The 26459-nt window shown below is 45.3% G+C and overlaps 2 protein-coding genes across 16 annotated transcripts in view; one reads left to right on the plus strand and one right to left on the minus strand.

Moving 5' to 3' along the window:
- The window catches only part of Eda (ectodysplasin-A), a 425155-nt gene extending 416150 nt beyond the window's left edge, over positions 1-9005 (plus strand). For 2 of the 9 annotated variants that reach the window (NM_010099.2, NM_001177940.1), the window contains 3 exons: positions 578-629; positions 3264-3394; positions 5150-9005. In NM_010099.2, coding sequence (NP_034229.1) covers positions 578-629; positions 3264-3394; positions 5150-5401 — 435 coding nt within the window. In that variant the 3' untranslated portion in view covers positions 5402-9005. Of the gene's footprint in view, positions 1-577; positions 630-3263; positions 3395-3919; positions 4076-5149 lie in introns of all 9 variants that reach the window. The other 7 variants (NM_001177939.1, NM_001177941.1, NM_001177943.1 and 4 more) reach the window with 6 other exon arrangements.
- Positions 9006-10465: 1460 nt separating this feature from the next.
- Positions 10466-26459, minus strand: part of Awat2 (acyl-CoA wax alcohol acyltransferase 2) — a 92058-nt gene continuing 76064 nt past the window's right edge. For 6 of the 7 annotated variants that reach the window (XM_017318489.2, XM_011247591.3, XM_011247592.3 and 3 more), the window contains 6 exons: positions 13831-13941; positions 13204-13274; positions 12774-12978; positions 12376-12550; positions 11385-11584; positions 10466-11185 (listed from right to left, as the gene is read on the minus strand). In XM_017318489.2, coding sequence (XP_017173978.1) covers positions 11031-11185; positions 11385-11584; positions 12376-12550; positions 12774-12978; positions 13204-13274; positions 13831-13873 — 849 coding nt within the window. In that variant the 5' untranslated portion in view covers positions 13874-13941 and the 3' untranslated portion in view covers positions 10466-11030. Of the gene's footprint in view, positions 11186-11384; positions 11585-12375; positions 12551-12773; positions 12979-13203; positions 13275-13830; positions 13942-20695; positions 20833-26459 lie in introns of those variants that run through there. The other variant, NM_177746.4, reaches the window with a different exon arrangement.

Raw genomic sequence — 26459 nt, forward strand, 5'->3', positions numbered from 1 at the left:
AAGCCACCTCAGATGCCTGAAGCTGCCTAGAATCTGAAGCTGAGAGTTTGTGTGTCCATGAAAAGCAGCCAACTAGCTGTAGGCTGAGGCCAGCCTGGGCTTCCCCCTTAATGGCCTTATAGGTTCCTTCCTAGTCCTTGAGTTTTCCAATCTGTGTCTTTTGGCAGGTTCTACTGCCTAGCCTCCTTACCTTGCTCCTCCCAGCAACTAGCCTCACTACAGTTATTTGGTCACAATGATAAATCTACAGAGTTGCACAGGCCTTACGTTTTTGTAGGCAATTTTATATTCACTGCCTTATTAGATCTCACACTGTGAGAGTGACCAGCAGAGAGTCCTATAGTTCCCGCTTTACAGTTGGGGGAGGTAAAGCTCAGCAGCCTCCCACTTGGCTGAGGTCGGAGTGAAGACGTAGAGCTCTTACTATGTTTTAGGAGAAATAGAGCTAGGGATAGCTCAAGACAGAGGGAGGGGGCCAGAAATGGGCTACAAAGTCTAGAAGCCAGAGGTAAAAACACAGGACTGCATGACACGGCAAGCAGTCATTATAGTGACTCTCTTCTTCTCATCTTCTCAGCCAGCTGTGGTGCATCTGCAGGGCCAAGGGTCAGCAATTCAAGTCAAAAATGGTAAGAATCAAAGTAGAATGTCTCCCTCCTAGGAGTTTCTCCCTTCCCTCATTCCCAGCCTCCAAATAATCAGCCAGCCTAACTCCTCCCTAGTCCCTGAATATCCTTGGCATAGAAGGGCATTTCCTACTCCGTCGTGCCCTCTACTGGTTGTCCGAAGTAACTGCTTGCACCAAGACCAGATGCTACACCCAAATTGCGTTTAATTTTGCTTTTTGCAGTATAAGAGGGCAAACCCGGGGCCTCGTGAATGCTAACCAAACATACTACCTTTGAACTACATCCTCAGCCCCTAAATTACATTTTGAATCCACTAATGCGGGATCTGAAAAGGACTTGGGAAACCATCTACCTAGACTGCTTTGATGTTTATATCAGCCACCATGGAAATATGTGTAATTTGATAAGCACTTTCACAGTGGAAACTAAGGAAGTTAGAACTATATTAAATAAATTATCTTGTCTGATTGCTCTATACAGAAAATGGCTGGAGAGAGTGCTTCTCCCAGAGAGGGGACATGTTAGTGTCTAGGAAGTAAGAGACACTAATGTCTATCAAAAGCAAAAGCATGTTAACGGGGCTTAGAAATGCTGATTTTATGTTATACCCTCATTTATGAGATGGGGGGACAGAGTTCCAAAGAGACTAGAAATACCAAAGAAAACCATACTGTAGCCTTGTGTTTGCGTGGTGCTTTAGAATTCCCAAATGGTTTCTCTTTTTATTTAACCTTCACAACCACTCTATGAGGTAGGTGTTGCAATGCTCCTTTGTTTTGTTTTGTTTTGTTTTTTTTAACAGCAACAGAAACTAAAGCTCAGAGAACTTAATTTAAGTAGCCCAAGATTTTGTAGTGAAGTTAGGAGCTGAGATTCAAAACCATATCTTCCTAGCTCTCAGCGCTGTGCTATGCTGCTCCAGTGATGTGTGTGTACACTCCACTGAATGATTTGGTTCATTTTCTTCCCCCAAAGAGACATGAACATTCATTAAAGAACAGCGCTTTTAAATAATGTCCAGTCTCCAGGGTGCCCAAAGCCTAAAATGCATGAACCCCCAGGAGTCTTGGAAAGCAGCAAGCCAGCTAACATAGCAGCTACTTACAGAGCTTGGAGTGGAAGGGAGGGGCTGTGAGCAGACACTGTAAAGGAAGGTTACAAAACCTCTACTTGGGGACAGCTTCTAAGAGCACAGTCAGTCCTGAAGTGCCTGTGCTGAGTTCCTCTCACCATTGGGCTTAGCTACTCCCTTGACTGTCACTTGAATACCCAGCCTAATAGCCTCGCAAGTACAAGTCGGAGTAGAGGAAGAGGAAAACACTAGCAGCCCTGTGGGAGGCCAAGCACTGTAGGACCCAGGGTCTTAGGTGGGCGATCGTCACCATCCTTCCTGGAGGAATGTGGTCAGACAGAAAATAGATTTGTTTGGGTATCTAAGTGGTGGCCTTAGAGGTCATTCTATAGCAGAAGCTGTTCAAATTGCCCCCACTACCATAAAAGAGCAAGATAATTTCCAGTCCCTGCAGGCAAATTCCCAGTAGTAGTATCTGCTGACAGGCAGACAAGAGGAGCAAGGCCACAGTGAGAGGACACTAGGCAGAGCAGTCCACTGAAGTACTGGAGCCAGGACTTAGATGGCTTTCTTTTCTCCATGCATCAGAGAGGCAGACCTTCTGAGACTGACCAAGAATGGATGCTTACAACATAATGTTTTTGTGTGAAGAACAAATGGCTGAGAGAAAATGCCTCTGTGAACTTAGTTTGCCTCTTCTTATTGTAGGAAGGAGCAACTTTCTATCTGCAGGATGAGAGGAGAAATATACCTCCATCCTCTCATGCTTCTGTCCCCAGCGTCCCCAGCTGAATTAAGGATATAAAACAAAGGCTTTGCCAAGGCTGCCTCAACTCCTAGGCAATTCAGTCTCCTGAAACCTGGCAGGCTCTCCCCCAGCATTGTAAAGCTCACCCTCTCTGGGGCCTGGTTACCGGAGGTCACTATCCCCAGCTGCCATGGGGTCTGAGTGCCAGGGGAGCCTGATACTGAATTATCACCAACTAGTTCTCTAGACAGATGGATTGTTTGATTAAGTGGTTTCCTGGGGCCCTCGGAGGCTTCCCAGAAAGGAGTGGGTGTGGAGGAGCCATAAAGAAGAATCTATTAAGAAGAGACAAAAGCACAGGAACCTCTGAGACAAGAGAGGAATTCGGGTGATATTGCTAGCAAAGTGAAATTGAATACAAAGACTTAGCCTGCCACTCAGTGTCTGGACTTTGTCTGTGCAGTCACCATAACAACAAAGAAAATATGGTTCTGTGCCTACTCTCCTCTTTCACCATCGCCACCTCAGATTCCAACTAGAAGGTAAAGAGCTTTATTGATGGAACGGTCAAGAATGCAAGGACAAAGACTGATACGTAGGTCCATAGGTCCCCAGGCCAGCCTAGAAGCCACTTTACAAACAGTACACCTTTCCTGCTTCCAAATGTTCTTTTAAAATCTTGGCCCTTGAAACTTTTGTGGTCATTGGTATTAGATAGGGTTGATGGGGAGGGGGGTGGTTACTGTTGGTATTTATTTCTGTTGCCCGAATTATTTTGACATGTACTGAGTGACTGCCCTTCTCTCATACTGAGATCTTTCAGGTGGAGTGCTCAATGACTGGTCTCGCATCACTATGAACCCTAAGGTGTTTAAACTACATCCCCGCAGCGGGGAGCTGGAGGTACTGGTGGACGGCACCTACTTCATCTATAGTCAGGTAGAAGTGAGTACGGTCTTAGGCCTAACTCTTCTTATATCCAGGGTGCAGATATGGTGCAGGCCACCTAGGGGCACTGTGGAGCAAGCCAAAACCATCCAATGGCTAACTTCTCGCAGTGCTGGGGAAAGGCGTGGCCGATTTCACACTGGGAGGGAGTTGAAGGGAGGGAAGACCAATAAACCCATTTCATTTTTCCCCTAGAAAACTATCACTGAAAAACTGTAAAGAGGCCTCTCCAACACCCTGCTGTCTGATCCCCTCTTGCAGGACCCAAGGCCCTCATTTCCCCTCTGAGTTGTTTGGTTCCACAGACGAACCTGACCTTGCTCTAAGTTTTTAAGACTAAGTTCCAGAGCTGCAGAGACCCCTCCCCACAATACTGCTAGCTTGGGCATGATAATGAACAGTGCTCCTGTGAACCTTCTCTCTACCTCAAGAAGATTTCTGACTGTCTTTCCTTCCTCTTTCTCCCATTTGTTTCTGTCTGTTTCTGTTGTTGTCACCTCCTTCTTACTGTCATTCTCCCAGACCTTGCTCCCCTCCACTTTTGTCCTTCTCCTGTCCTGGGCCCATTCCCCACAGGTCTGCCAGTGGCCATTCATTTCCATCCCTCATTGCGTGCCTCCATCGGGGCTCTCCTCAGAGCTACAAGTACATAGGCCTTGAGGTCAGGGTTACCAGGAGGTAGGCAGCAAAAGGAGATGAACAGAAGGACTATGCAACTGTCAAACAGCTCTCAAGAAAAAAAAAATGAATAGAGAAGTTGGGTTAACCAGCACTAATCTGGCACACAGAGTATCCGTTCATTGCTTGGTCCTGACCCAGGAGATGATGTGCCATTTAAATATGTTACTTCCAATCAAAGAGCCTGTGGAGTCACTTTTATGAAGTGATTTAAGGTATCAAATGAAGGACAGTCCCCATTCCTATGGGGCACTGTGGGCATAACCCCAATATCCTGTAGACTAAATTCCATTTAGTAGTGGTGAAAAATTGGAGCTGAGGGTGGGATGTGCTGGCGAAAGGTAATGAAGGATGAAGATTAAATGTCTGGACTCAGGAGAGGATTAGGAGTGAAGTCCATGTGAGCTAAGAAAGTCTCTATGAGGCCAGGCCATAGGCTATACTTCCTCCTGGCCACAGAATGAAGTTAGGTGCCTAGGATTTGCATCCAGTGTCTCACTATATAGGCCAGCTCCCCATCTCTCAGGATCTGCTTCTTCAGTCAGCAAGAGAAAGGGCCGAGCTGTGCTGAGTCTGGGAGAGGACTGCAGGACAGAAGAGTACACTGTGAGCTTAGGAAGCTCCTGTTCACAGCCTAGAGAAGTGAGAAGTCAGGACTTCGACCTCCCTGGGGCACCGGGGATCTCTAAGTGTATTCCTAAATTGTCTTTAGTGTGGGAACTGGAAGTTGGTGTGTCCCGAGCATTGATTAAGCACCCAAGGAGTGTGAAGCACTGCTTCGCGCCAGGGTTATGGAGTGGAGCCAGTGAAATGGCTCATAAGGCAGCTCTCGGCCTCAGGGAGTCCGTAAGAAAGGTTTGCTCAGCCCTCTGAACCCATGGAGTAGGGGAAGGGCAGTGTGATCCTGTCACCCTGCTGTTCCCTGCCGACCAACAGGCACAGTTTCGGGTGGCACTGCCCCTGCACAGGGTATACTGGCAGCTCATCTGAGGAGGTTCTATCTGCTCACCAGGGGAGGGCCCTACCCTCTTTTTTCCTCTCTCCCCCAATCCCTTCTTGTTGCCTCTCACCCAGGTCTACTACATCAACTTCACTGACTTTGCCAGCTACGAGGTGGTGGTGGATGAGAAGCCCTTCCTGCAGTGCACCCGCAGCATTGAGACAGGGAAGACCAACTACAACACTTGCTATACTGCAGGCGTGTGCCTCCTCAAGGCCAGGCAGAAAATCGCCGTGAAGATGGTGCACGCTGACATCTCTATCAATATGAGCAAGCACACCACCTTCTTCGGGGCCATCAGGCTGGGCGAAGCCCCTGCATCCTAGATTCTCCCATTCCATCCTGGCCCATGCCCCTGCCCCAGGTTTGGGAGCCAGGACTCCCAGAACCTCTAAGTGCTGCTGTGTGTGGAATGAGGTATACTGGCGTTGCAGCCACAAAGAGAAATGCCCCATGCTATTTATTCCCCAGTGACTCCAGGATGACAAGGCCTATGTGACTTCCCAGAAAGACCTTGAGTTGCCAGGACAGTTGACGGAGCCCCAGGGTTGTCAAGAAGCAGAACCTTCTTAGGCTCCCTGCTGACTGGCTTATGGTGACTCCTCAACCCTTAGGTCCCTCATCAGATGTATCATTTGTTGCACTAAAATGAGGATCCAAGACAGTAGGCCACAAAAAGAAAAGGTGCACTCCAGATTCTAGGGGTGATGGGGGGCTTCTTCTCTCCTGGCTGGGGGTGCCATTAGGTTGCAACTTAAGGAGAGGGTCAGGTCAGAAGAAGGCAAGTCCTTGTGGCAAAGACCTGGGCAATAACCTACCAAGTCAATATCCTTGACAGAAGAGGCATTCTTGCTGCATTGCACTATAACCTACTAGAGGCTCAAAGAAAACTTCCCACTCAGGCTGAGAGGTATACTGTGGCAGCTTGCTGGACTCCAGAGCTGGGAACTTTGCTTTGGCTTGGAATCATGCAGGAATGACCACATGCATGCCTATGTAAGAAGCTATATTTGGGGTCATGCATGTCTCATTGTGTTTACAGCTATGTTCCACTCTCAGAAAACTACCTGGAGTCTTCCCACCTGTCACCACCCACCCCAGTCTGACTAGAAATTCTATCTTCTTTCTCCTCGGTGCCTACCTCTGCTTTAGACAGGTGCTTCACAGTGTACTCTTTAAATTACTTGGGCACAAAGAATTTTCCATTTATTAGGCATACAATTCTTCTAATTCTAATCAAACTGTGTCTGGGAACAGATGGTTAAACTGGATAACCTCCAAAAGCCCCTTAGAGTTTGAAGATCGGTGGCACTCAGCAGTTACCTGCCACAGTAAATTTTGGAATTCCCAAACCCTACACTCCCTTGGGCATCAGCACAGTATAGCTTTTCTACCTTTCCCAGGGAGGGGGAGAAAGTGGGGATAGAACAGGAAATGTTGTCCACTTTTGTTGAGACCCAAGCTCTTATCTGAAAGAGCAGCAGGCCATGGCCCACTAGCCCAGTCTTTCTGCGGTGCTTTCCTAGAGCATCTGTCTGCTATTGAGCAGGGCTCTCACACCTACTTCAGATCCAAAGGCACCTCCACCAGTTTTCCTGCATTGTCTTATGCTAGGTTCATGAGACTTCTTTCCAATTGCCTAGCTTCAGGGTACCAGGCACAGCCTAAAGCTGGAAGGATCAACCTGGTCCAGCCGGTTCCTCTTGCTCCTGAAATGTATTTCTTTTTGAGGAGATGGGAAATGCATCCCTGAAATGCATCAAGAATATCAGGTACTGAGTTCTCAGCTGTACCTCCATTTCCCAGTAGCCACATTGCTTGGTCCTTCACGGGTCAGGACAAGAGGTGGTAGGCCAGGACTCTTTTATACAGTGCTAATGACAGCCTTACAACCAGAAATGAGGTCGATTTTAGACATGCATCTGCCCTTGGAGGCCTTGAACAATCAGCAGTGGTAGCAAGAACTAACAGACCCTCTCCTTAGTGTTTGAAGGTTGCTTCCTCTTAATTTCCTTTGAAGAAGACGGGGCAGAGAATTATCACAGTTACCATTGTATAGGTACGGCTGGGAGAGAAAGCACTTTCATTAAGAACTCACCCATAAGTCACAGACCTTAGCTTTTAGTGAGGTCTGACTCCCGAGCTAGTGTCTTACCACACACTTACCACACACTGTGTGGAATTTGGGTTCCGAAAGAAAAATTAAAAGTGATCACATGGAACTGATATCATGGCAGAGTCCTAGGGAGAAACCTAGCAATGCTATGGTACTGCCTAGTCTCTTGGCTGCCACAGGCTCTGTGGAAGAAGTCTTGGATGTTTTCTAATCCTGAGTTGAGCTCTGGGACCCACAGAACTTGGAGCCTTCATGACCTTTCACCCATCTGATAAAAGCAGCAACCATCACACAACGAGCTGCTATGTGGGGCAAGGTCTTCTGTCTTCCATTCCTGACCCTAGCTACTAGTTCTGGGAGCCAGTCTGCTTCCTGGGGTTAGGTGTGACTCCTCCTCTCCTCCTGCCATATTACAAAGGCCTTAATGTTGCCAGAACATCTTCCTCTGTTGATGTTGAGAGGTTGCCCTCCCGAGAATGGAGGGAAAACCTAAGAGCACCATTCCAAAGCCACATGGCTATGGAGAAATAGAGGAAGTTTCCTAACTGTGCCCCTGCAGGACATGCCAACCCCATCATATGCTCTGTGCTTGGAGATCATAGGGGAAGTGGGCTTCTCACTACCCTGTCTTCATCCTGAATCCTCACAAGGAGCCCCAGATGCAGAAGGCTGGGGGAGGAAATAAGAAAGAATGGGGGGCCTGCTGTGCTGTACTCATTGGCAAAGTAATGAAGCATTTACTGATAGGAAAATAGGGATATAGATTTACAGTTTGGAATTGTCATGATGTGAAGTTATCCCAAGGTTAGCATAGAGAATGGGATGGGGACATGTTTGTGTAAGCAGATGACATGTTAGAAGAAAAATTGCACCGCAGGAGCCTCTACCAGCTGCTTGAGCTTCAAAAGCCAAGCTGGCACAAAATTGTACCTGCTAGATGTTATGTGGCTACTGGTTCCCTGGAAGATGTATCATTTTGCCTTAGTTGCCCCTGGACCCATCCTGAGCCTAATCTCTGCAGCTTAGTAAGAAAAGGCTAAGGACCCTAGAGATGAGGGCTTTGGTCCTCATGTGAGTGATTGCATTTTATGCGTCTTCTAGTGGATGCAAACAGATGTAGAGAAATCTTTGACCTAGAAAGGCTTTTAGAGGGAATGCAGCCCAACCTACATCCCATCCTGTTACTCATATGCAATTGATGTCCAGACAGGGAAACTGGCCCACCTAGGACAGTGTGCAGGCAGGCCCCCACCTCCAGACTCAGCAGGAGAAGGAGGCAAAGCAACCTGTCCCATGGGGCCTCCTCTTTCATACACCCACAGAATCAAAGCTAGAAGTGTTTATCTCCCTTCAGGAGCCTGGTGAGGCAGGGAGTGGGTCTACAATCTCCATCACAACTTGCCTCCCCACACATAGTCCCCCAAGATATTTGTGCACCTCCTGCCTCTGGGCTGGAAGCTTTAGGCTGGCTCTGAGCCAGACAGATTTTAGGCTTCTCTTGTGTTGCCTGAGGTCCCACCCTTGCCTGGGCTTTCCCTGGGCCATGCCTACTACAGAACCTGATTTGTTTTCTTAATTCATTTCAGGGCTCTCTCCAGGAGAGCGTGAGGTGTGTCATTTCTTTCTTCAAAAAGCTTCCAGCTGATGAGGATAAGGGGAGAATGGCCTGGAGCAGGCCCAATGCTGCTTTGGGGAATCAGCATCCTGTGTGAGATACTGTGTATAGAAACTATATATATAATGTATATAAACAGGGATGTAAGTTTGTGTAAATTAATGGTTTATTCTTTGCAAATAAAGTGCTCCCCTCACCATCCTTGACATTATCTTGAGCTCTTCCCACATGACAGATGCTTCTTGTTAATGATGATGCCACCACAAATGAGGACCAAGAAACCCACTTTGGTGAGAGCACCAGAAGGAAGCTGGTCTCTCTGCTCTAAACTACATACCTCCACCCTATTCACCTTTAGCTCTTCTAGAACTACAAGTCTCAGGGGCTCAGTGTGTTGCCAGAAGGCATATTTCCACAGGACAAGAACACACAGCATGGGGCTACTTTCAACTTGAATGGGATATCTACAACACTCCAAGCCTTCCCTAAAACAGCTTGGAGAAATCTAACCTTAGACCCCTCAATTGATATACAAATTGACTCATTTGCTGACAAAACAAATGCCCAAGGATGTTAAGTAGCTCCCCTAAGACCACTCAACTATTAAGTGTCTCAGCCTGGCTTGTTCCCTGGTATGCTTACCACTGTGCCCTGCTGCCTCAATTGCCTGACCCTATGCTGCTTGCTGGAAGGTATTCTAAGGAAGAAGATGAGAAGAATAGCAGCAAGTAAAGAATAGGTAGCTCAGAATAATTATGGGAATGTCTCACAACCCCAGCAACTTTGGCCAATTATGGAGAATATGACCTTCAAATAATGTGAATGAGCCCACAATGGCCAGATAAGCATTGCTTGGATACTGATACCCTGGTTGGTCCTCTTGCTGCTTTGGAGAGAGGGTTTCAGTTAAAGAAGCCTGGAAAACTTAAGAACACCTTTAGATGTCACTCAGTGGTAGACCATATCTTTAGTGTAAGACCCTGGATTTGATGCCCGCACTCCTAAATTATAATAATAATAATAACACCTTATGGGAAGCTCAAGGAAAGTAGACCCTCTGGCACAAGAAACAGCACAGGTAGAAAAAAGCAGGAGACCACGCCTTTTGCCATACCATGCACAAACAACCACATGAGATAGGCATTCAGGACAGAGGGAGAGTGTCACACTGTAGTAGTACGCAGGATGTCTTAAACCAACTTGATAAACTTGATGTAGGTAAATAATTGGACCAGATGACATCCATCCAAGAGGGCCTATGTACCGAATTGTGTAATATGTGATTGCAACAACCACTGGGCTAAGAGTGACTTGCCACTCAGAGACTCAGAAAGCAAGGTTCTTCGTGGGTACTGGAGGTCAGCTATCCCATGTGACTATCAAAGAGCAGAGTTAATGAGGCCAAGCTAGTGCATGCAAATTTCTGACGGGGAAATGGGAAATTAGGTCTAAACCACTGACCATTCTAGTATAGCTTTAGTAGATGGAAGGTAGGTATGGACAAGGGTCACTAAGGTATATAAAATTATTTCACCATTCAACACACTACCCTGTACTTTCTTTTAGAAATTGAGACACCATGAACCTGAGGACATTGTTTCTTAGGAACAAGAAATGGATTAGCTAGCTGGAGGAGAATAATTTTGTGTCACTCTCCAGTTTATCATGTTCAGGCACATGCAGTAGCATTTAATTTTGACAGAAACCTTTGAGGTAAGCAAGGGAAGGATTGTTAGTCCCATTTTATAGCTATAGAAAAAAGATAAAAGGTGACGGATTGCCCTTAAACATCATAGGTCTTGAGCATGCTACGGACTGAACCCAATGTCCCCTGGCTCTTGAGATACCCAGTCCTGTAAGAGTCTTGAAGCCAGGACAATGGCAGACACACAAGGTCTTAGAGCCCTCCAAACAGACCAGCTGGAGCACACAGTACCAGAGATGGGCTGTTTATTCCACCTACAGGTTTCCTTGCTGCTAATGCTTTCATGAAAGTCCAATGACTTCAGTGGACTTTTGCCTAGAGTCTTCTCTGTCTCAGGGGAAAAAGACAAAAACTAAGAGAAAGAGAGGGAGGTGGGAAAGGATGGGCACAGAAAACAACCACATGGATGCACACCCCCACCTCCCTCCAGTGAGGACCAGTCAAGTCAGAAGTGAAGCTCCACAGGTAACCTTGCCCTGTTGTCATCAGTTCCACACCATCCAGTCAAGGGAATGTCTTTCAAACTATCACCAGCTCCTGGGTCTCTGAGATGCCAAACTTGGTCTTATGCTGATCAAACAATTTTCGTAGGGCATCAATATAGAGTGTGTGGTATTTGGCCACAATCTCCTCGCTCGGATTCTCAATCTTGGGCAATGGTAGAGGTTCTCCAACTGCCAAATGGAATGGAAAAGGGGAAAACATCAGAATAGCTTACTCCTAGGCACAGCCTGGAGCCCAGATCACCCTGACCCTCTTGCTCAGCACTCCCTACCCAGCCTCCCTGCCTCCAACCACAGTTGTGGCTGAGGCTCAGCCACAGAATGGATCCTAGAACTTAAACTAAGCCTTTTAATAGAAGGGCTCACTCACCAACAGTGGTTACTGGCTGAGAATAGGGCAGAAGGCCCCAGGAGTTCTTGGTGAGGCCACGCCCATAGAAAGCACAGGGGTAGATGTGTACCATCTTCTGGAACCACTTCTGGAAGCGATTGACAAAGCCCCCAGGAGTGAAAATGTGCTGGTCATAGAGGTCTGTCTCTCCAAAGGCATAAGCTGGGATTAGAGACACCCTGCAGAAGAAGACCAGCATCCCCTGAGTTTACCTACAGGCTCCCTAGAACTCAAGTCCATCTATAGCAAGGTCCCAGCTGACTATGGTGCCTAGACTAGACTGCCTTTAGGGACAAAGCAGCAGCTTCCACAAGGAAGCAAGCACAGTGATTCCTTGAAATGCCCAAATCTGAAGCACTTGTCTCAAAATGCCCAAAGTCCATTTCATATGTTTTCTTCGCTCTTAGGCCACATGGTAAGAAGTTTGGCTTTCTCTGCCCTAAGATGCAACCCAGTCCTTTTGTAGAGAAATTGACTATGCAAAGCCTCCAGGACAGCCCCCCCTGCACAGCTCTACTGCAACCCATAGGTGGGGTTTCCCCTTTGTACTTTATTTTTAACGGACAAAATTGAATACAATTTGTACACAGAAAGCTTGGTAAAGTGGTTTCTATGAAGGCATGAGGACCTGAACTTAATGACCAGAAACCACATTTAAAAAAAAAAGCCAAGTATGGCAACATGCTTGTAATTCAAGTGCTAGGGAAGTAGAGATGGGTGTATGTTTAAAGCCTGTTGGTTCAGCCTACTCTACCAGGTAATTCCATGCCTATCTCAAAACAAAAAGTAAATACACACACACATGCATGCACACACTGTTATGTTGGTTCTATTTAATAATAATTGTTTGCATATTTCTTCCTTTCTCTTTAAATACCACTTCCTCAAAGTCCAATATTCTTTCCTGCTGAACTTTTGGACGGCTTCTCCACTCCATCCCACCCCCATGTCCCTCTGCAGCTATCCTTACCCATGTTTAAGGGCTGTGCGCACAAAGCCTTGCCGCTTCTTCAAGAACAGGGTGGTAGAGCCTGGCGTGCTGTATCTGCACTCAGCCAGGCCACCAACCACCACCACAAGCATGTTGCCTGTGCCCTTCTGGGTAAGCAAAAAGTCCATGGAGGATCTACTCACAGAGCACGACCCTAGTGTGCAGAAAAAGCCAAAAGTCATTGGTTACTTAGTGATCCCTGTAAACTATCCCTCCCCACTACCATGACTACAAGGAGCATCTTCTCCAGCCTGGGACGTGGGGAAGCTAGCGGTTAGCACCTGAGACAATCTTGGATTTGACCTTGCTCCCACACATCCTCTAGGTTCTCCTTATGGTAGCCCTCTATGTGGCTTTATCCCCTATGAGCCACTCACCTGTAGACATTACATAATCTCTGAGGAAAGGTACCCAGAAAAAGGCTCCTAGTGTGAGCATATAAGGAGTGATACCAGGAAAGGTCTTGGAAAAGCCTGTTGTGTCAGTGGCAAAGTGACCAAAACATGAATGGGCCATGAGCCCATGAGGATGGCAGACAAGGATGTAGTTGCGGTCAGGTGAAATATCTTTCGTCTTCACCATCTGTAGAGGAAAGTGGAGACAGGAGAGCTGGAGACAGAGAAAAAGACTTCTCTTTTGGCCAGAGAACTGGAAGAGAAAGAACTGTGAATTTCAGCAATTCAGGCTGGGCAATGTGCGTGTCCAGGAGTCACTGGTTCCTGGGCCCCCATCCATGTGGCTATACCCTGTACCCCAAGTCTGACCCAAATGCTCACTCAGTGAGCCATTTACATCTTTGTGGCTTACCTTGAGTGGGAAGTAGTCGCTATAGTGTTTCCACAGACGCCACTTCCTCACACAGGTGAACCTGCGGCCACCTGAAAGCACAGAAAAGCTCTGTCCACCCTGCTCTCCCTTTCTGGGCTCCTTCAGAGCTACCATGGGGTCCTCTAACTCTCTGCTGCATCCTGTTCTCCTACATGGAAATTAGAATAGGCATATCGGGCTGGCAAGATGGCTCAGTGGTTAAGAGCTCTGACTGCTCTTCCGAAGGTTCCAAGTTCAAATCCCAGCAACCACATGGTGGCTCACAACCATCCATAACGAAATCTGATGCCCTCTTCTGGAGTGTCTAAAGACAGCTACAGTGTACTTACATATAATAAATAAATCTAAAAAATTGTCTAAATATAATAAAAAGGCATATCCAGATCAATCTACAATAGGCCCAGCCTCTGCTTCATTATCCCAACCCAACCCTATCTTCTTCCTACCAACACCAGTTCCAAGACCTTAAAAGGACCTTAAAAGCCTCAGCTTTCCTAGCCCAGAGAGGGACAGGCTGAAAGATTGCCTTGAAATTAGCCAGAGCCTCTCAGGATTAGGAGAGGAGCAGGGGTGAATATATGGCAATACATCCCAATGGGCCCTTACCTCGCTCAGGGGTCTTCCAGTCAAAAGCCAGCCAGGTGAGCATCAACACGGTGACAGGCCAGTAAGATGTGAACACCACCAAGTAGAGGTTGACAATGATCACAGTGGTGACTAGAGGGAACCCAGCCCAAAGTCAAGGAATTGTAAAACAGTCCCTCACATTAAAAGTCCCCCTGCTGATTTCTGTTCACCTCAAGATCACACACACACACACACACACACACACACACACACACACACACACACTGACCTAGGCCTATTCAACAGTCTCTTCATCCTTACAGGTGGCCCACATGGCCATGTACCTCATACTGTCCTCCTTAACCATCTGAACCAGATTCTGGTCTGGAAGAAAAGTGTGTCCCTCATAGCTAAGCTTCAAACAACAACAAGGCCTCCCACCCCCAGAACCTTCCCCAGCACTGTGCTAGGCTCCGTACATAGTGTGGGTAGGTGGGGGAGAAGCCACTCATAGCCACTGGACATTTGAAGTCTCAGAGCAGTTTTTCTCCAACTTATATTTTCTTCTCAGCATTTAAGTCAGTAGTTCTCAGCCTGTGAGTCATAAACCCTACGGGGTCCAAGGACCCTTTTGCAGGGGTCACCTAAGACCATTGGGAAACACAGATATTTACAGTATGATTAATAACAGTAGCAAAGTGACAGTTATGAAGTAGCCGTGAAAACGTTATGGCTGGGGGTCACCATAGCAAGAGGAGCTGTATTACAGAGTCGCAGCATTAGGAAGAGTGAGATGCACTCCTATAAGGTGCCAGAAAAGATGGAGAGAAAGCCAACACCTATCTTCACCAGATTAGAAGTACACAAAACAAAGAGCAATGATAAATAAAAGCTGAACTAGAATAAGATAAGGGACTGTGCTCAGCTGAAGCACGATAGAATTCTATATTAGGAAAATATGACTTAAGAGTGATAGGGTGCCACATTCGATGTAAGCAGCCAAGACTAAGATTATATGGGGAAGTGGGTCAAAATAGAGGTTACAAAAAGCAAACCAAACCAAAATCTATAATAGAGTGAATAATTCTGTGTTGACTTCTTGTTGGAGCCTCATGAAAATGATTTAAATATTTTAGGACTATAGGCCCACAAGTGAAGAATCAGAAATGTGTCTACAGTAGATGAGAGATTTCGGTAAAACTTTTGCCCATGTAAAGTGCATGAAGAGAGAAATAACAAGCTTAGAAAAAAGCAAGCCGATCTCTCGAACCAGCTGCAAAGGATATGAATACAGGAAGTTTGCTTGCTTCTTTGGAAAAATACGGAAAGACTCAGAATCTGGGGGATCAGGTACCCCAAGAGGTAGGGATGAAGCCCAGGCTCAAACATCAGAAGTCTGGATGAATTCCTGACCTGACAAGAAATGAATTAGAACGATAGGTCTTTTCTCCTCTTCTCAATGGTTGATGGGAGAATTATTCGCTGAACATTTGAACTGAAAAGATTCTGGATTCAGACACAAGTGACTTTCAACTTACAACAGTTTAACAATGTTTTGTTGCTTCTGGTGGTGGAAAGGCAACAGGAATCTGGCAGAAACTGTATTTTGCTCTTTTCCTGGGCTAGCTAGCAATATGTGGTACTGTTGTGTTTCTTGGTGGACAGCAACAAAAAGCCACATCTTCCCGTCAGCCACGCTACCATGGGGTTACAGAAGAGTGCCCCGTGTTACTAAGCTATCACAGTAGATGTATCAAATGTATTGTTTGTTGGTTAGTTTGTTAGTTGGCTTGCTGCTTTGAGACAAAGCCTCATAATACAGTATGACAGCTCACACTGGTCTCAACTCATAGCAGTCTGCCTGCTCCAACTTCCAAAGTATTAGACTTACCCTTATAAGACACTGTACCTGGCTAATGTATTCATGATTCATGGTATTTCAAACTTACTACATTTGGAGAACTTCTGTACTTACATGAGCTACAGCTAACACAGCAAAATTACTGTTGAAATGAGAGGACAGAGAATTTGATATATACAGTCTCAGATAATTTGTCTCCCATGTCTTCCCCCCCCTCCCCTGAATACTGCTAGATAACATGCTTCATCAAAATGAGGGAGAATGCATAGAATTCGTGGTGGAAATAAAGGTCCAACAAAGGAGGAAACCAAGGAGAGACGGGGCTGAAAACAAGCAAGCAAGATACCTAGGGTACCAATTTAAAGAGACTCCCAGTCTTGGCCACATTGAAGTTCAGCCTACTATTTGCATAACCCAATAGTGAGTACCTTAAAATTTGCACACAGTTTGCCTCAAGCACTCTGGTTATAACAGCCAGACTATAGTAGGGGGAGATGCTATTCTCCCTAAGTTCCAGAAACACTGTTCTCAAGGAAAGAAAATGTGAGAGGTAGCAAAGAATTCCCAGTGTGCTTGCAGATATTGAAAGGTTACCATGTGTGAAATGTTTGTGTATAAATTAGTAATAAGTACAGGATATCTAGTAAATGAAAAAATGAGGGAGCTAGAGAGATGGCCCAACAGCTAAAAGCTCTTGATGCTCTTAGAGAGTTCCTAGGTTGGATTCCCAGTACTTACACATCATGGTTCACAACCATCTCTAATGCTGTACATATGCATACAGGCAAAACATGCATACAATAAAGTGAAAAATCTTTAAAACTTATTAATTAATTTTAAAATGAGTCAATTATTAGTTCCAAGAAAAAAATCACATAAGAAAATACAATGTTGGTACACTATGTTTCCTAATAGACATTTAACCAAAACGGTGTTATAAGAATTCTGGAAGGGGCCTGATGAAGTGGCACATGCCTCTAATCCCAGCACTGGGGAGGCAGAGGCAGGCAGATCTCTGTGAGTTGAAGGCCAGCCTGGACTACATTGTGAGTTTCAGGACACCCAGGACTATGTAGAAAGACTCTGTCTCCAAAAAGAAGAAAGGGGGGGAGGAGGAGAGGGAAAGGAGGAGAGGGAGGAAGAAGAAAGAGGAAGAAGAAAATACAACTTTGGAAGGAAGAGATAAAAAGATCCAAGCAATATCATATAGAGCTCAATTCTCATTTTCCATGTTGGGAGGTCAACAGAGAATGCCTAAAATTATATCACACAACAACAGTGTTTAGAAATTCCATATAGAAAACTTCGATATTTTTTAAAAACAGCCAACTTGAAAATGACCACCGCTGGGGGGCAGGGCACTGTGGGTAGAGCAAAGGCCAGCAGTTGGAACCTCTGGACATGAGCCACAGAACATTTCTTGGATAATTAGAGGTGTAGGTCTCATCCAAAGGACACCTCATTTCTTTTAGAGTTTGCTCAAACTCATGCACAGCTAAAGACATCTCATGGTGTCTTTCTTTTTTCTCCCTGGCTTTTTTATCCCCATATTACATTTATTCTCTGATTCCTTGACCTTTCTTCTTCTCCCCATCACGACTAGCCTTGTTCAAATCCCACCATTTCTTAATAACCTGCTAACCCTGGTATCACTGCTACCTTCTCTGGCTCTATGTAATTGGTTTGCTTCAGAGAGCTACAATGGACTCTCAAACTCACAAGCCTCATGTCAGCGTCCCATGTTAAACCCTTTTCTGGCTCTTTCCTTGCAGAAGACTAAACTCCTTCCAACAGTTTTCAGTGCTATCTATAACCTCCCTGGATCTATTCCTCTAAGCCCCCCCCCATCCCTCCTTCCTTCAGTAAAAGTATATTAAGCAGCAATTCTGAGTTCACTCCCAACTCACCTAATCCCTGCCAGCCCTTGGCTTCCATTTGATTCTCATTGACCCTGGCCTTTTCCAGTGCTGTGCATTCACTGTTCCCAAGGCTCATTCCTTCCTCAGCTGCTTCCTATTGTCATTCAAGAATCAGCTCAATCTGGGTGTGGTGACCCAGCACCTTGGAAGGCAGCAAGAGGCAGGTTAGGCAAGCTTGAGGTCAGCTTGGTTTACATAGGGATTCTGGACCAACTAAGGCTACATCGTGAGGTGAGTCTCACATAAACAATCTAAGAAAGAAAAAAACACCAAAACCCAAAACAAACAAAACAAAAAGCCCCAAATCAATCTAATTGCCAATGAACATAAAGAAGATGCTCAACCTCATTTTTAATTGAGGATTTTTCAGGTGAAGGCTGTGGCTTATTTATCTCTTCAATCCACAGTAGCTAGGACTATATATAGGTTCTCCTTGCACTTGTCTTCCTGTGCTATGGCAACCCCTGAAGCTACATTTTGCAGTAGACAATTGGCTGTGCCTGTACCAATCTGAACAATAGAGTCCACAGTGAGCTGAGCCTCCTACCAACGGGGTTTGGTGCATTTAATGTGAACAAGAAATGATTATTGTTCAATTAAGCCACTAGAGGGTCACCTAGAGTGTCCTGACAAATATACTGAAAATATACCCATTTTTCAAAGAAAGAGGATAAGTAGCTTGCCAAAAGTTGTACACATAATAAAAAGTAAAGCTAGCATCTGAAGTTTGACTTCAGAAACTGTTTTCAACACCCATATTATATTATATTATATGTATGTTCCATGGCTTATATGTATGTTCCATGTGTGCTGTGTGTGTGTTATATACACATATATAATGTATGCCATTTAGGTGCTCTCTCTCTCTCTCTCTCTCTCTCTCACACACACACACACACACACACACACACACACACACACACCACTGTTAACAGTTATGTCTGAGGAGCGTGGCTGAAGATTGAGTGAGAACTAGTGAAGGAGAGAAGCCAGCCAAAATGTTCACACTTCCTCAGCCTTCAATGAATAATCATTCTCCCCAAATTCAAACTCAGTTCTTTGACCCTGGAGACTTTGCTGTCTTGTGGAAACAGTTGCAATGATGGAAAGGTGGATAGTAACAAGATTGGGGATAGAAGAACTTGAGAAAAACAATGCCGGTTGAACATCCCTAATCCAAAAAGTCCACACACAAAATGCTCCAACAGCCTAAAATATCTGAACACTGATATGATACTTCTACTAGAAAACTCAATACTTGACCTCACGTCACTGTCAAAATACAGGTATACTAAAATATTGCATAAAAAATGCCACAGACAGAAATTCAATCTTGGCAATACCCTAGCTCATTATGTATTTGCAAATATTCCATCCAAATCCAGAATCTGAAACACTTCTGCTCTCATGCATTTCAGACATGGCTACGTACCCATTAAATAGAAGCTTTGCAGGTGCCACAAACTCAACGTTCTAAAAACCCTACAACTAAAGTCAAAGCGCCCTGTTAACCTGCCGAAAAGCCTGCCTGCAGCTGGAGGCATGACAAGACAACTGAGCTTGCAGCCAAACAAAGAGCTTGGCCCTTACTTAAGAGAGGCCACTGTAAACTGGTCTTTGTTACCTTTCAGTCAAGAGCTTTTGCAAATTTAGAAGGCCCACCTGCCTCCTTCTAGACTCAGTAATAATAATATGATTCTTATTAAATAAGGCTGTGGCTAATTTAATCACTTCAATCCACAGTAGCTAGGGCTGCATATAAGTTCTCCTTGCACTTGTCTTCCTGTGCTATGGCAACCCCTGAAGCTACATTTTGCAGTAGACAATTGGCTGTGCCTGTACCAATCTGAACAATAGAGTCCACAGTGAGCTGAGCCTCCTACCAACGGGGTTTGGTGCATTTAGTGTGAACAAGAAAATAGTCTCGCTAGACTGCCAGTCTAGTGTGCACCAAGCTCCACGCCCAACCTCCCAATCTGCAGGGAGCAGATGCAAAGGACAAAGAAAGGGGCTCTCAGACAAACTGTTAGCCTTTGAGAGCTCATTGACAGTCCAGCTCTTCCATTCCCTAGCTGTGGGAGCTTGGGCAGATCACTTCTACTGCATGGAATTCACCTCTTCAATTATACAATGCATATTATTAGCCACATAAGGTGATTAGACTAAAGAGGCTAATATAAGTTAGCTAATACTATGTGCTTGTTATTTAGCATTACATGTGTAGCCATCATTATGACTTAAGATTAGCATCAGCTAAAATGAAAGAATGCATGTAAAAATAGTTGGGCCAAAATAATATAAATGGTTCTGGTGACTAACTCTACCCCTCCCACTCCGTGTCTTTAGTCTGGTTGTTGGTGGAGGTAAGAAATGACTACTGTACTACTATTCATTGGCATGCCATTGTACCAGGTTCATATTCCTCTATTCTTCATTCCCAGAGTGCTGACAAGATCACTAAACCCATGCCCTTGACTCCCGTCAGTATTCACATGAACTACTACTGTTCAAGCAAGGACTTTTTTCAGGCCCCTTCCAGCAGTGATGGTTATTTCTGGTATATAGAACACCATGACCAACGTATACTTTTTATGAAGGATCAATGGTATAGATGTTAAAAAAAATGGTAGATACATGGTTAAATTCCTCTGGGCTGCAAGTTTCCAAAGACCCCTCTGCCATCAAATCAACTCATCACAGTTTGCTTGATTCCCTGTGGTTGCAGTCACATCCTTCCTCTTGGCTTGCTTCAGTGAATTTGCTTGCCATTTCTCCATAACCTGGCCTCTGCACTTCACTGTAGACCTTGTGGTGCTCACTAGGCAAATCTAAAGCAAGGCACACACACACACACACACACACACACACACACACACACACACACATACACACACCTGCACAGACACACACACCTGCACAGACACATGCACATCTATGTAGTCATTCATGCACAGATACCACAAATACCCTGCCCATGTGGGTGGGGCCACAGGACAGAGTAAACAACTGTTCTAGTTTGCCTCGGACAACACAAAATTTGATCACTGAGCATCATACCACCCTAAACCCTTCAATACCAGGCAAACCCATGTAGCTGGCTGCCCTGAGTAGCTTGAAGACTCACCTATAACCAAGGCACTGAGGGCCCACTGGAAAAGAGCAAAGACCTCCATGGCGGTCTTGAGGTCCTTCTTGGTGGGCCAGAACATGGTGCCCAGAATCTCAGGAGTTCCAGGTAGACGCTGTTTGGCTCTGGAGCCCTGATTGCTCTGGAGCGTGCCATGTTGTCTCTCCTGGTCTTTCTGCTCCAACTGTTGCATACTCCCCGCCCATTGTCCCACCCTAAGACTGCAGGGCCTCCTACCGCCTCTGCTTGTCCAATTCCTTCCAGCTGCCTACCCACCTGCACTTTTACCCATTTGAGTTCAGCCTGAGTTGGGATTGTGACACCCCCTTGCACACCTGGATAGTGGATAGATCCCTGATGTGAGAAGTGAGTGGGTGAGACAGGGTAAGAGAGCAACTGCCAAGGCCAGTCTGAAAATAGGGGAGCTGTGGGTAGAACGAAATTCTGGACTCAGATAAGAGAAACTCAGTGCCTACATCTCTGTAGGTCCAAGTGTTGATGATCTTGGTAAGGGCATAGCTGAAAGGCTGACCAGGTCACAGGCTAGGTCTAGAAACACCTTCAGCCTTCAGGGCATTGCTCACAGTAAAGATAGCACATGTATAACTGTGGGCAGATAGTGGGTGCTGAGCAAAATTCTTACTGAGTAGTTCTAAAAATGTTAGTACATACTATGCAAAAGTTGTCTATCATGACAAATCAGAGCACTTGTTGCTTCTGCTAAGAATGACTGAGAAGTAATTTGATGGAAATTGAGAGAGGGACAGTAATATTCTCAATATTTGAATGGGGGGTGCAGAGCTCACAAAATGTTTAGAAGAATTTGTTGTTCTTATAAAGGACCATGGTTCAATTTCCAGTACCTACATGGCAGCCCACAACTGTACATAACTCTAGTTCAAGGGGAGTCAACAGCTTCTTTTGACCTTCTTGCGTAGCAGGCTTTCAGAAGGTTCACAAACATACATGTGACCAAAACACTCATGAACATAAAAATAAGTAAATACTTTTTTGTTTGTTTGTTTGTTTGTTTCAAGACAGGGTTTCTCTGTATAGCCCTGGCTGCCCTGGAACTCACTTTGTAGACCAGGCTGGCCTCGAACTTAGAAATCGGCCTGCCTCTGCCTCTCGAGTGCTAGGATTAAAGGCGTGCACCACCAACACCCGGCAAGTAAATACTTTTTAAAAATATTTTTTAAAAGACAATGAATGACTCAAGCTGCTGAGATGGCTCAGCAGCTGCAGGTGCTTACCACCAAGGCTGACAAGCAGAGTTTCATCCCCGGGACCCACATGATAGAGAGAACTGGCTCCTTTAAGTTGTCCTTTGACTTCCATACATGTGCCTTGGCATGCTCAGGTCCCATCTCAACACAATAAATGAGTGCAATAAAAAGTGCTCTTTTAACATAACACCTTTGGGTGAGGGGGTCGACTCAGGGTTTGTCTGCTTAGCACCTGGAGCTATCCTGGAGCTTGCTCTATAGACCAGTCTCGAACCCACAGAGATCCACCTGTCTCTGCCTCCACAAGAGTAGTCTCTTTAAATGCAATACATATGTTTACAATTTCTGCATTTTACCACATGTAAATTTTACCTAAAAATAAAAAATATTGAACTTGTGTCAAGCTGACGTGCTTGGGGTGAATAATATGATGTTTGCAATTTATTTTCAATGTGTATAAAGTGTCTCTATGTGTAGACAGAGGGATGTATTGAAGGACCAGTAGATGTCATATAAAATAGATCAAAATCTTGTCTGCTTGTATATGTGCTCTAAAAGTAGATATGTATGTAGTTGCTAACATGTTTGCTACATCTCTCTGTAAGTTTGTGACATCTCCAAGTGTGGATGCAGTGAAGATGCAGTGAAGATGTGATGAAGATGCGGTGAAGATGTGAGCATGAAAGCATCTCTGTCCAACCATGTGTGTGCTAGATATAAGGTCCAGGAAACTGTGAATGAAGAGAAGGCCTTCTTTAGGCAATATAATTATTGATGGTATCATATGTGCCAGGCACTGTTCTACACAGTTGGGCTGTATTCAAGGAATAAAATAAACCAAAACAAATTAATACTCTCGTGAACTTTGCATTCTGGTGAGGGAAAATAAATGATTGAAATTAATTACCTAATTAGAATATAAGGTGATATAAGTTAGAGCAGAGAATGAAAGATGCAGACTACTGAGAAGGGCTTGGGTAGGAAGAGCAGGGTTTGTAGTTTCAAAATGTGTGTTGTGTAAGGCCATGCTGGGAAGGTAGCACTTGAGCACAGGTTTCAAAGGGATGAGGAAGCAAGTCATGTAGTTAATGATCCAGGCAGAGGGACCAGTCAGCACCTAGCCCTTGAAATAAGGTGTGTTTGGCAGGTTTCCAGGAGCATCAAAAAGACAAATCGTTGACAAGAACTGAAAACCTAAGGTTGGTGAGATCAGTAGGGCTCACACTGAGAAAGGCCTTGGAGGACATGGAATGGACTTAGCTTTGCATTCTGACCAGAACGGAGAATTGATAAAGGGTTCTGAGCAGTAAAAGAAGATTGGATTCTATTTTTGGAGGGGTAAAAAAGAAAAAGAGTATCTTTGAAGGGCTATTTCAATCATCCTCGGGGGCATGATGGTGTGGCAAGCTAAGTTAGCAAAAGTGGCAGTGATGAGACATGCTCAGATCTCAGAGACATGTACCATAATGTCTCTCCTAAAACAGAGGATTGCACCACCTTCCCCTTTATGATGTCCAGACACCTCAAGAGGGAGGTTATCGTTCTGAGTGCCTGCCACGAGCCTTTCTCTGGTTTAGAGCAATTCTTACATCTGGTCTTAAGTCATGCAGTTCTGAAGGAAGCACACAGAGGATGGTGAGCACAGCTCACCTGCCTGGCTAGATTGCTGGTTCTGTGAAGGGCTGGAAGAAAGGGGGGATTAAAAAAAGGAATCAATGCTAGTCTCCAAAATAGTCTGAACCCAACACAGGGAGTCTACACTTCATATTTTTGGCACTGAAGAGGTGCCGTCAACTTCTAAACAGGGAGGGTGACTTGTCTCAAATGCCAGGGATGGGAAACTTTGGAACAAGAGTATCTCTCAGAACTTTGCTACCTCTGTGATTAACAAATGGCTCATCCCCTTCCTCTTTATTGCCTACTTGCAGGACCAGGTCCACTAGTACACAGAGTAAACGACTCCTGGTCTAAGTCCCCCTAAGGGCTTCTGGGGACTTGGCCAGCATAGAAAGACCTGTTGCTCCAGATGGTCTCTTTATTTGACTTATATCATTGTTCAGGGTGGGAGTATATCACATCTGATTAGGATCCAGGCTCCTGTCAGGGAAACTTGTTTGATTTGGGTTCTGCTAACATCTTTGAGATAGGTCTCATTGTGTATCCCAGGCTGGCCTCAAACTCACAATCTTCATGCCTCAGCCTCCAAAGTGCTAGGATTATAGATGTGTACCACGACTACTGGCATGTTTGAGGAACTTTCTGAAACTCTTCCCATTTGGGAGACACTGAGATAGGAGAAGGACAGAATAGTCATAGGAAGTCAAGAATGAGGCTGGCTCAGGGACCTAGTGTGCTGGTGCAAACGAAAAGTCACTGTGATGTCCAAGATTCCAACTTTGTCTCAGTGGGCAGCAAGAAGGCCTTTCTACAAGGACACTGTTAGTGAGAGGGGCCCGTGACAAACAGGTCCTCTGACGAGTAGTAAAGGAAGCTGCTGCTGGTTTGGGTTTCAACTCTGGGTTTCCAGAGGCAACTGTAGCAGAGAAGTAAAGGGAATGCTGAATAGAAGATTCTGGTCTCAACACCCCATCGTCAAACAGAGCACCAAGCTGGATGTGGTGGCGTGTGCCTTTAATCACAGTACTTGGGAAGCAGAGGGAGTGGATTTCTATGAGTTGTGGACCAGCCTGATCTACATAGCAAGTTCCAGGACAGCCAAGGCTACACAGAGAGACTCTGTCTCACGAGAGATACAGAGAGAGACAGAGACACAGAGAGACAGAGACAGCTGTGTTAATCTGTTTAATGTTGGAATTACATGAAAGGTTGCATTTAACAAAATGGTTGGAGCTGAGTATTCAGAGATGGCCTTTGGGGTTCTAAAGGAATAAAAATCTGTACTTCTTCATTAAGAAGATGTCATTTCAGTGGAGAGCTGTGAGCCAAACGCTCGAGTTACCCAGGACACCGACAGGGGCCAATGCCAAAGGCAGTAAGTAGAGACTTGCTGAGAGAAAGAACCACTTGCTGGAAAGGAAAAGTGCATGGACTGAGTGATTGCACCTTCCCTCCAACAAACCGTCCCTGAGGGAGACTCCTCACTCCTGTCAAAGCTGCCTCCCAACACAGTGCACCTCTTCTCCTGACCCTGCTTCCTAACCACTATTCTGCTCTGGAACCTCTCTGGTCCTGGTCTTACTCTTCTCCTAGCCAAGCTGCTAACACAGGCCATGGAAACAGATGCTCGCTGCCATTTGTTATAAAAATGCCTACATGGATGAAGGCTCAGCCTAGGGGGCACTGGAAAAAAAAAACCTTTGGTTTCCTCATTTCTAAATAGGAGGTACTGAGCAGCAACAGATGGCCAGTCAGTTTGTAAACTGTAAAATGGTGTTCACATAGGCTGCTGATGTCACTTTCATTAAGAGAATGAGGGGGAAAATAGTGAAGAACATTAAGGAAAGCCCGAAGCTAAAGTATTCCTGTCCCAGAATGGCTTTCCTTCTGAGTGCAATTGTCTTGTAGGTGTTGAACACTAAAGAGCTCACACTCACAGTATGAGCATTTGGAATATTCTATAAGCTCTGCCTTCCTAGCTGTACAGAAAAGGCCATGTGCTTAACTCGGGTATATCCATCCTTATCCTAAATTGTGGAAATGGCCAAGACTTCTTAGGATCTTCCAGTCTGTAGTCCCACCCCTTGGATCGCTGCTCTGCTCTGTGCTCACTGATCCTTAGAAAGTCTGAGACTGCTGTGTTTAGATAATGCACCAAAGACAGAACAAAGGAAGCACTATACCCAAGGCTAACTTGAAGATTTTACTTGGCTTAGAGGTGTGTGGGTCAGGGTTACCTACAGAAGTCTAAGTGGCCATGAAAAAGCTATATCACCTAAAAGTTCCATCCCTGCATGGTTGAAGACTTCACCGAAGTTGCATGGATAAGATCTACCTTCAGTTAACCTACCTCTTACAATCTAGCATCTACTAAAATCACATAGAGCTGTGGGGGGGGGCAGGAGAGAGTAGTGGCTTCTAGCTGAGGGTTCTTGACCTTCCCACCCCTCCTCCATTACCATAGAGCTAATTATCACTGTATTGTTTATTTCATAGCTATAACTATGAGGCTAAGCATTGTATAGATCACCACGGTAACCCCTGCTCCTTGATAGCTGATGGCCAGGGGTGACCAAGAAAGAAAACAGCTATTCTCCAATAGAGCCACAACTTGTCCAGTTGAAAGCCACCACTGGAGGTGACCTGCCCATGGCCTTCATTGAGCCCTTACTAGTGAAAGCCTTTTTCCTGCTTTGGACTCCAAGACAACCCAGGCTAGTTCTGCTTCAGAACTCTGTAAATGGATCAAAAATAAAACCGATCCTTTCCTTACATACTAATTTTCACTCACTTCACCTAGGCATGGTTACCAAATAAAATACAGGAGACCAGCTAAATTTGAATTTAGGATAAACCATGAGTAGTGTTGTCTGAATATACCCCATGCAATATTCTGGATATATTTGCTCTAAAACATG

Source organism: Mus musculus, chromosome X (assembly GCF_000001635.26).
Source record: "Mus musculus strain C57BL/6J chromosome X, GRCm38.p6 C57BL/6J".
NCBI classification, from domain to species: Eukaryota; Metazoa; Chordata; class Mammalia; order Rodentia; family Muridae; genus Mus; species Mus musculus.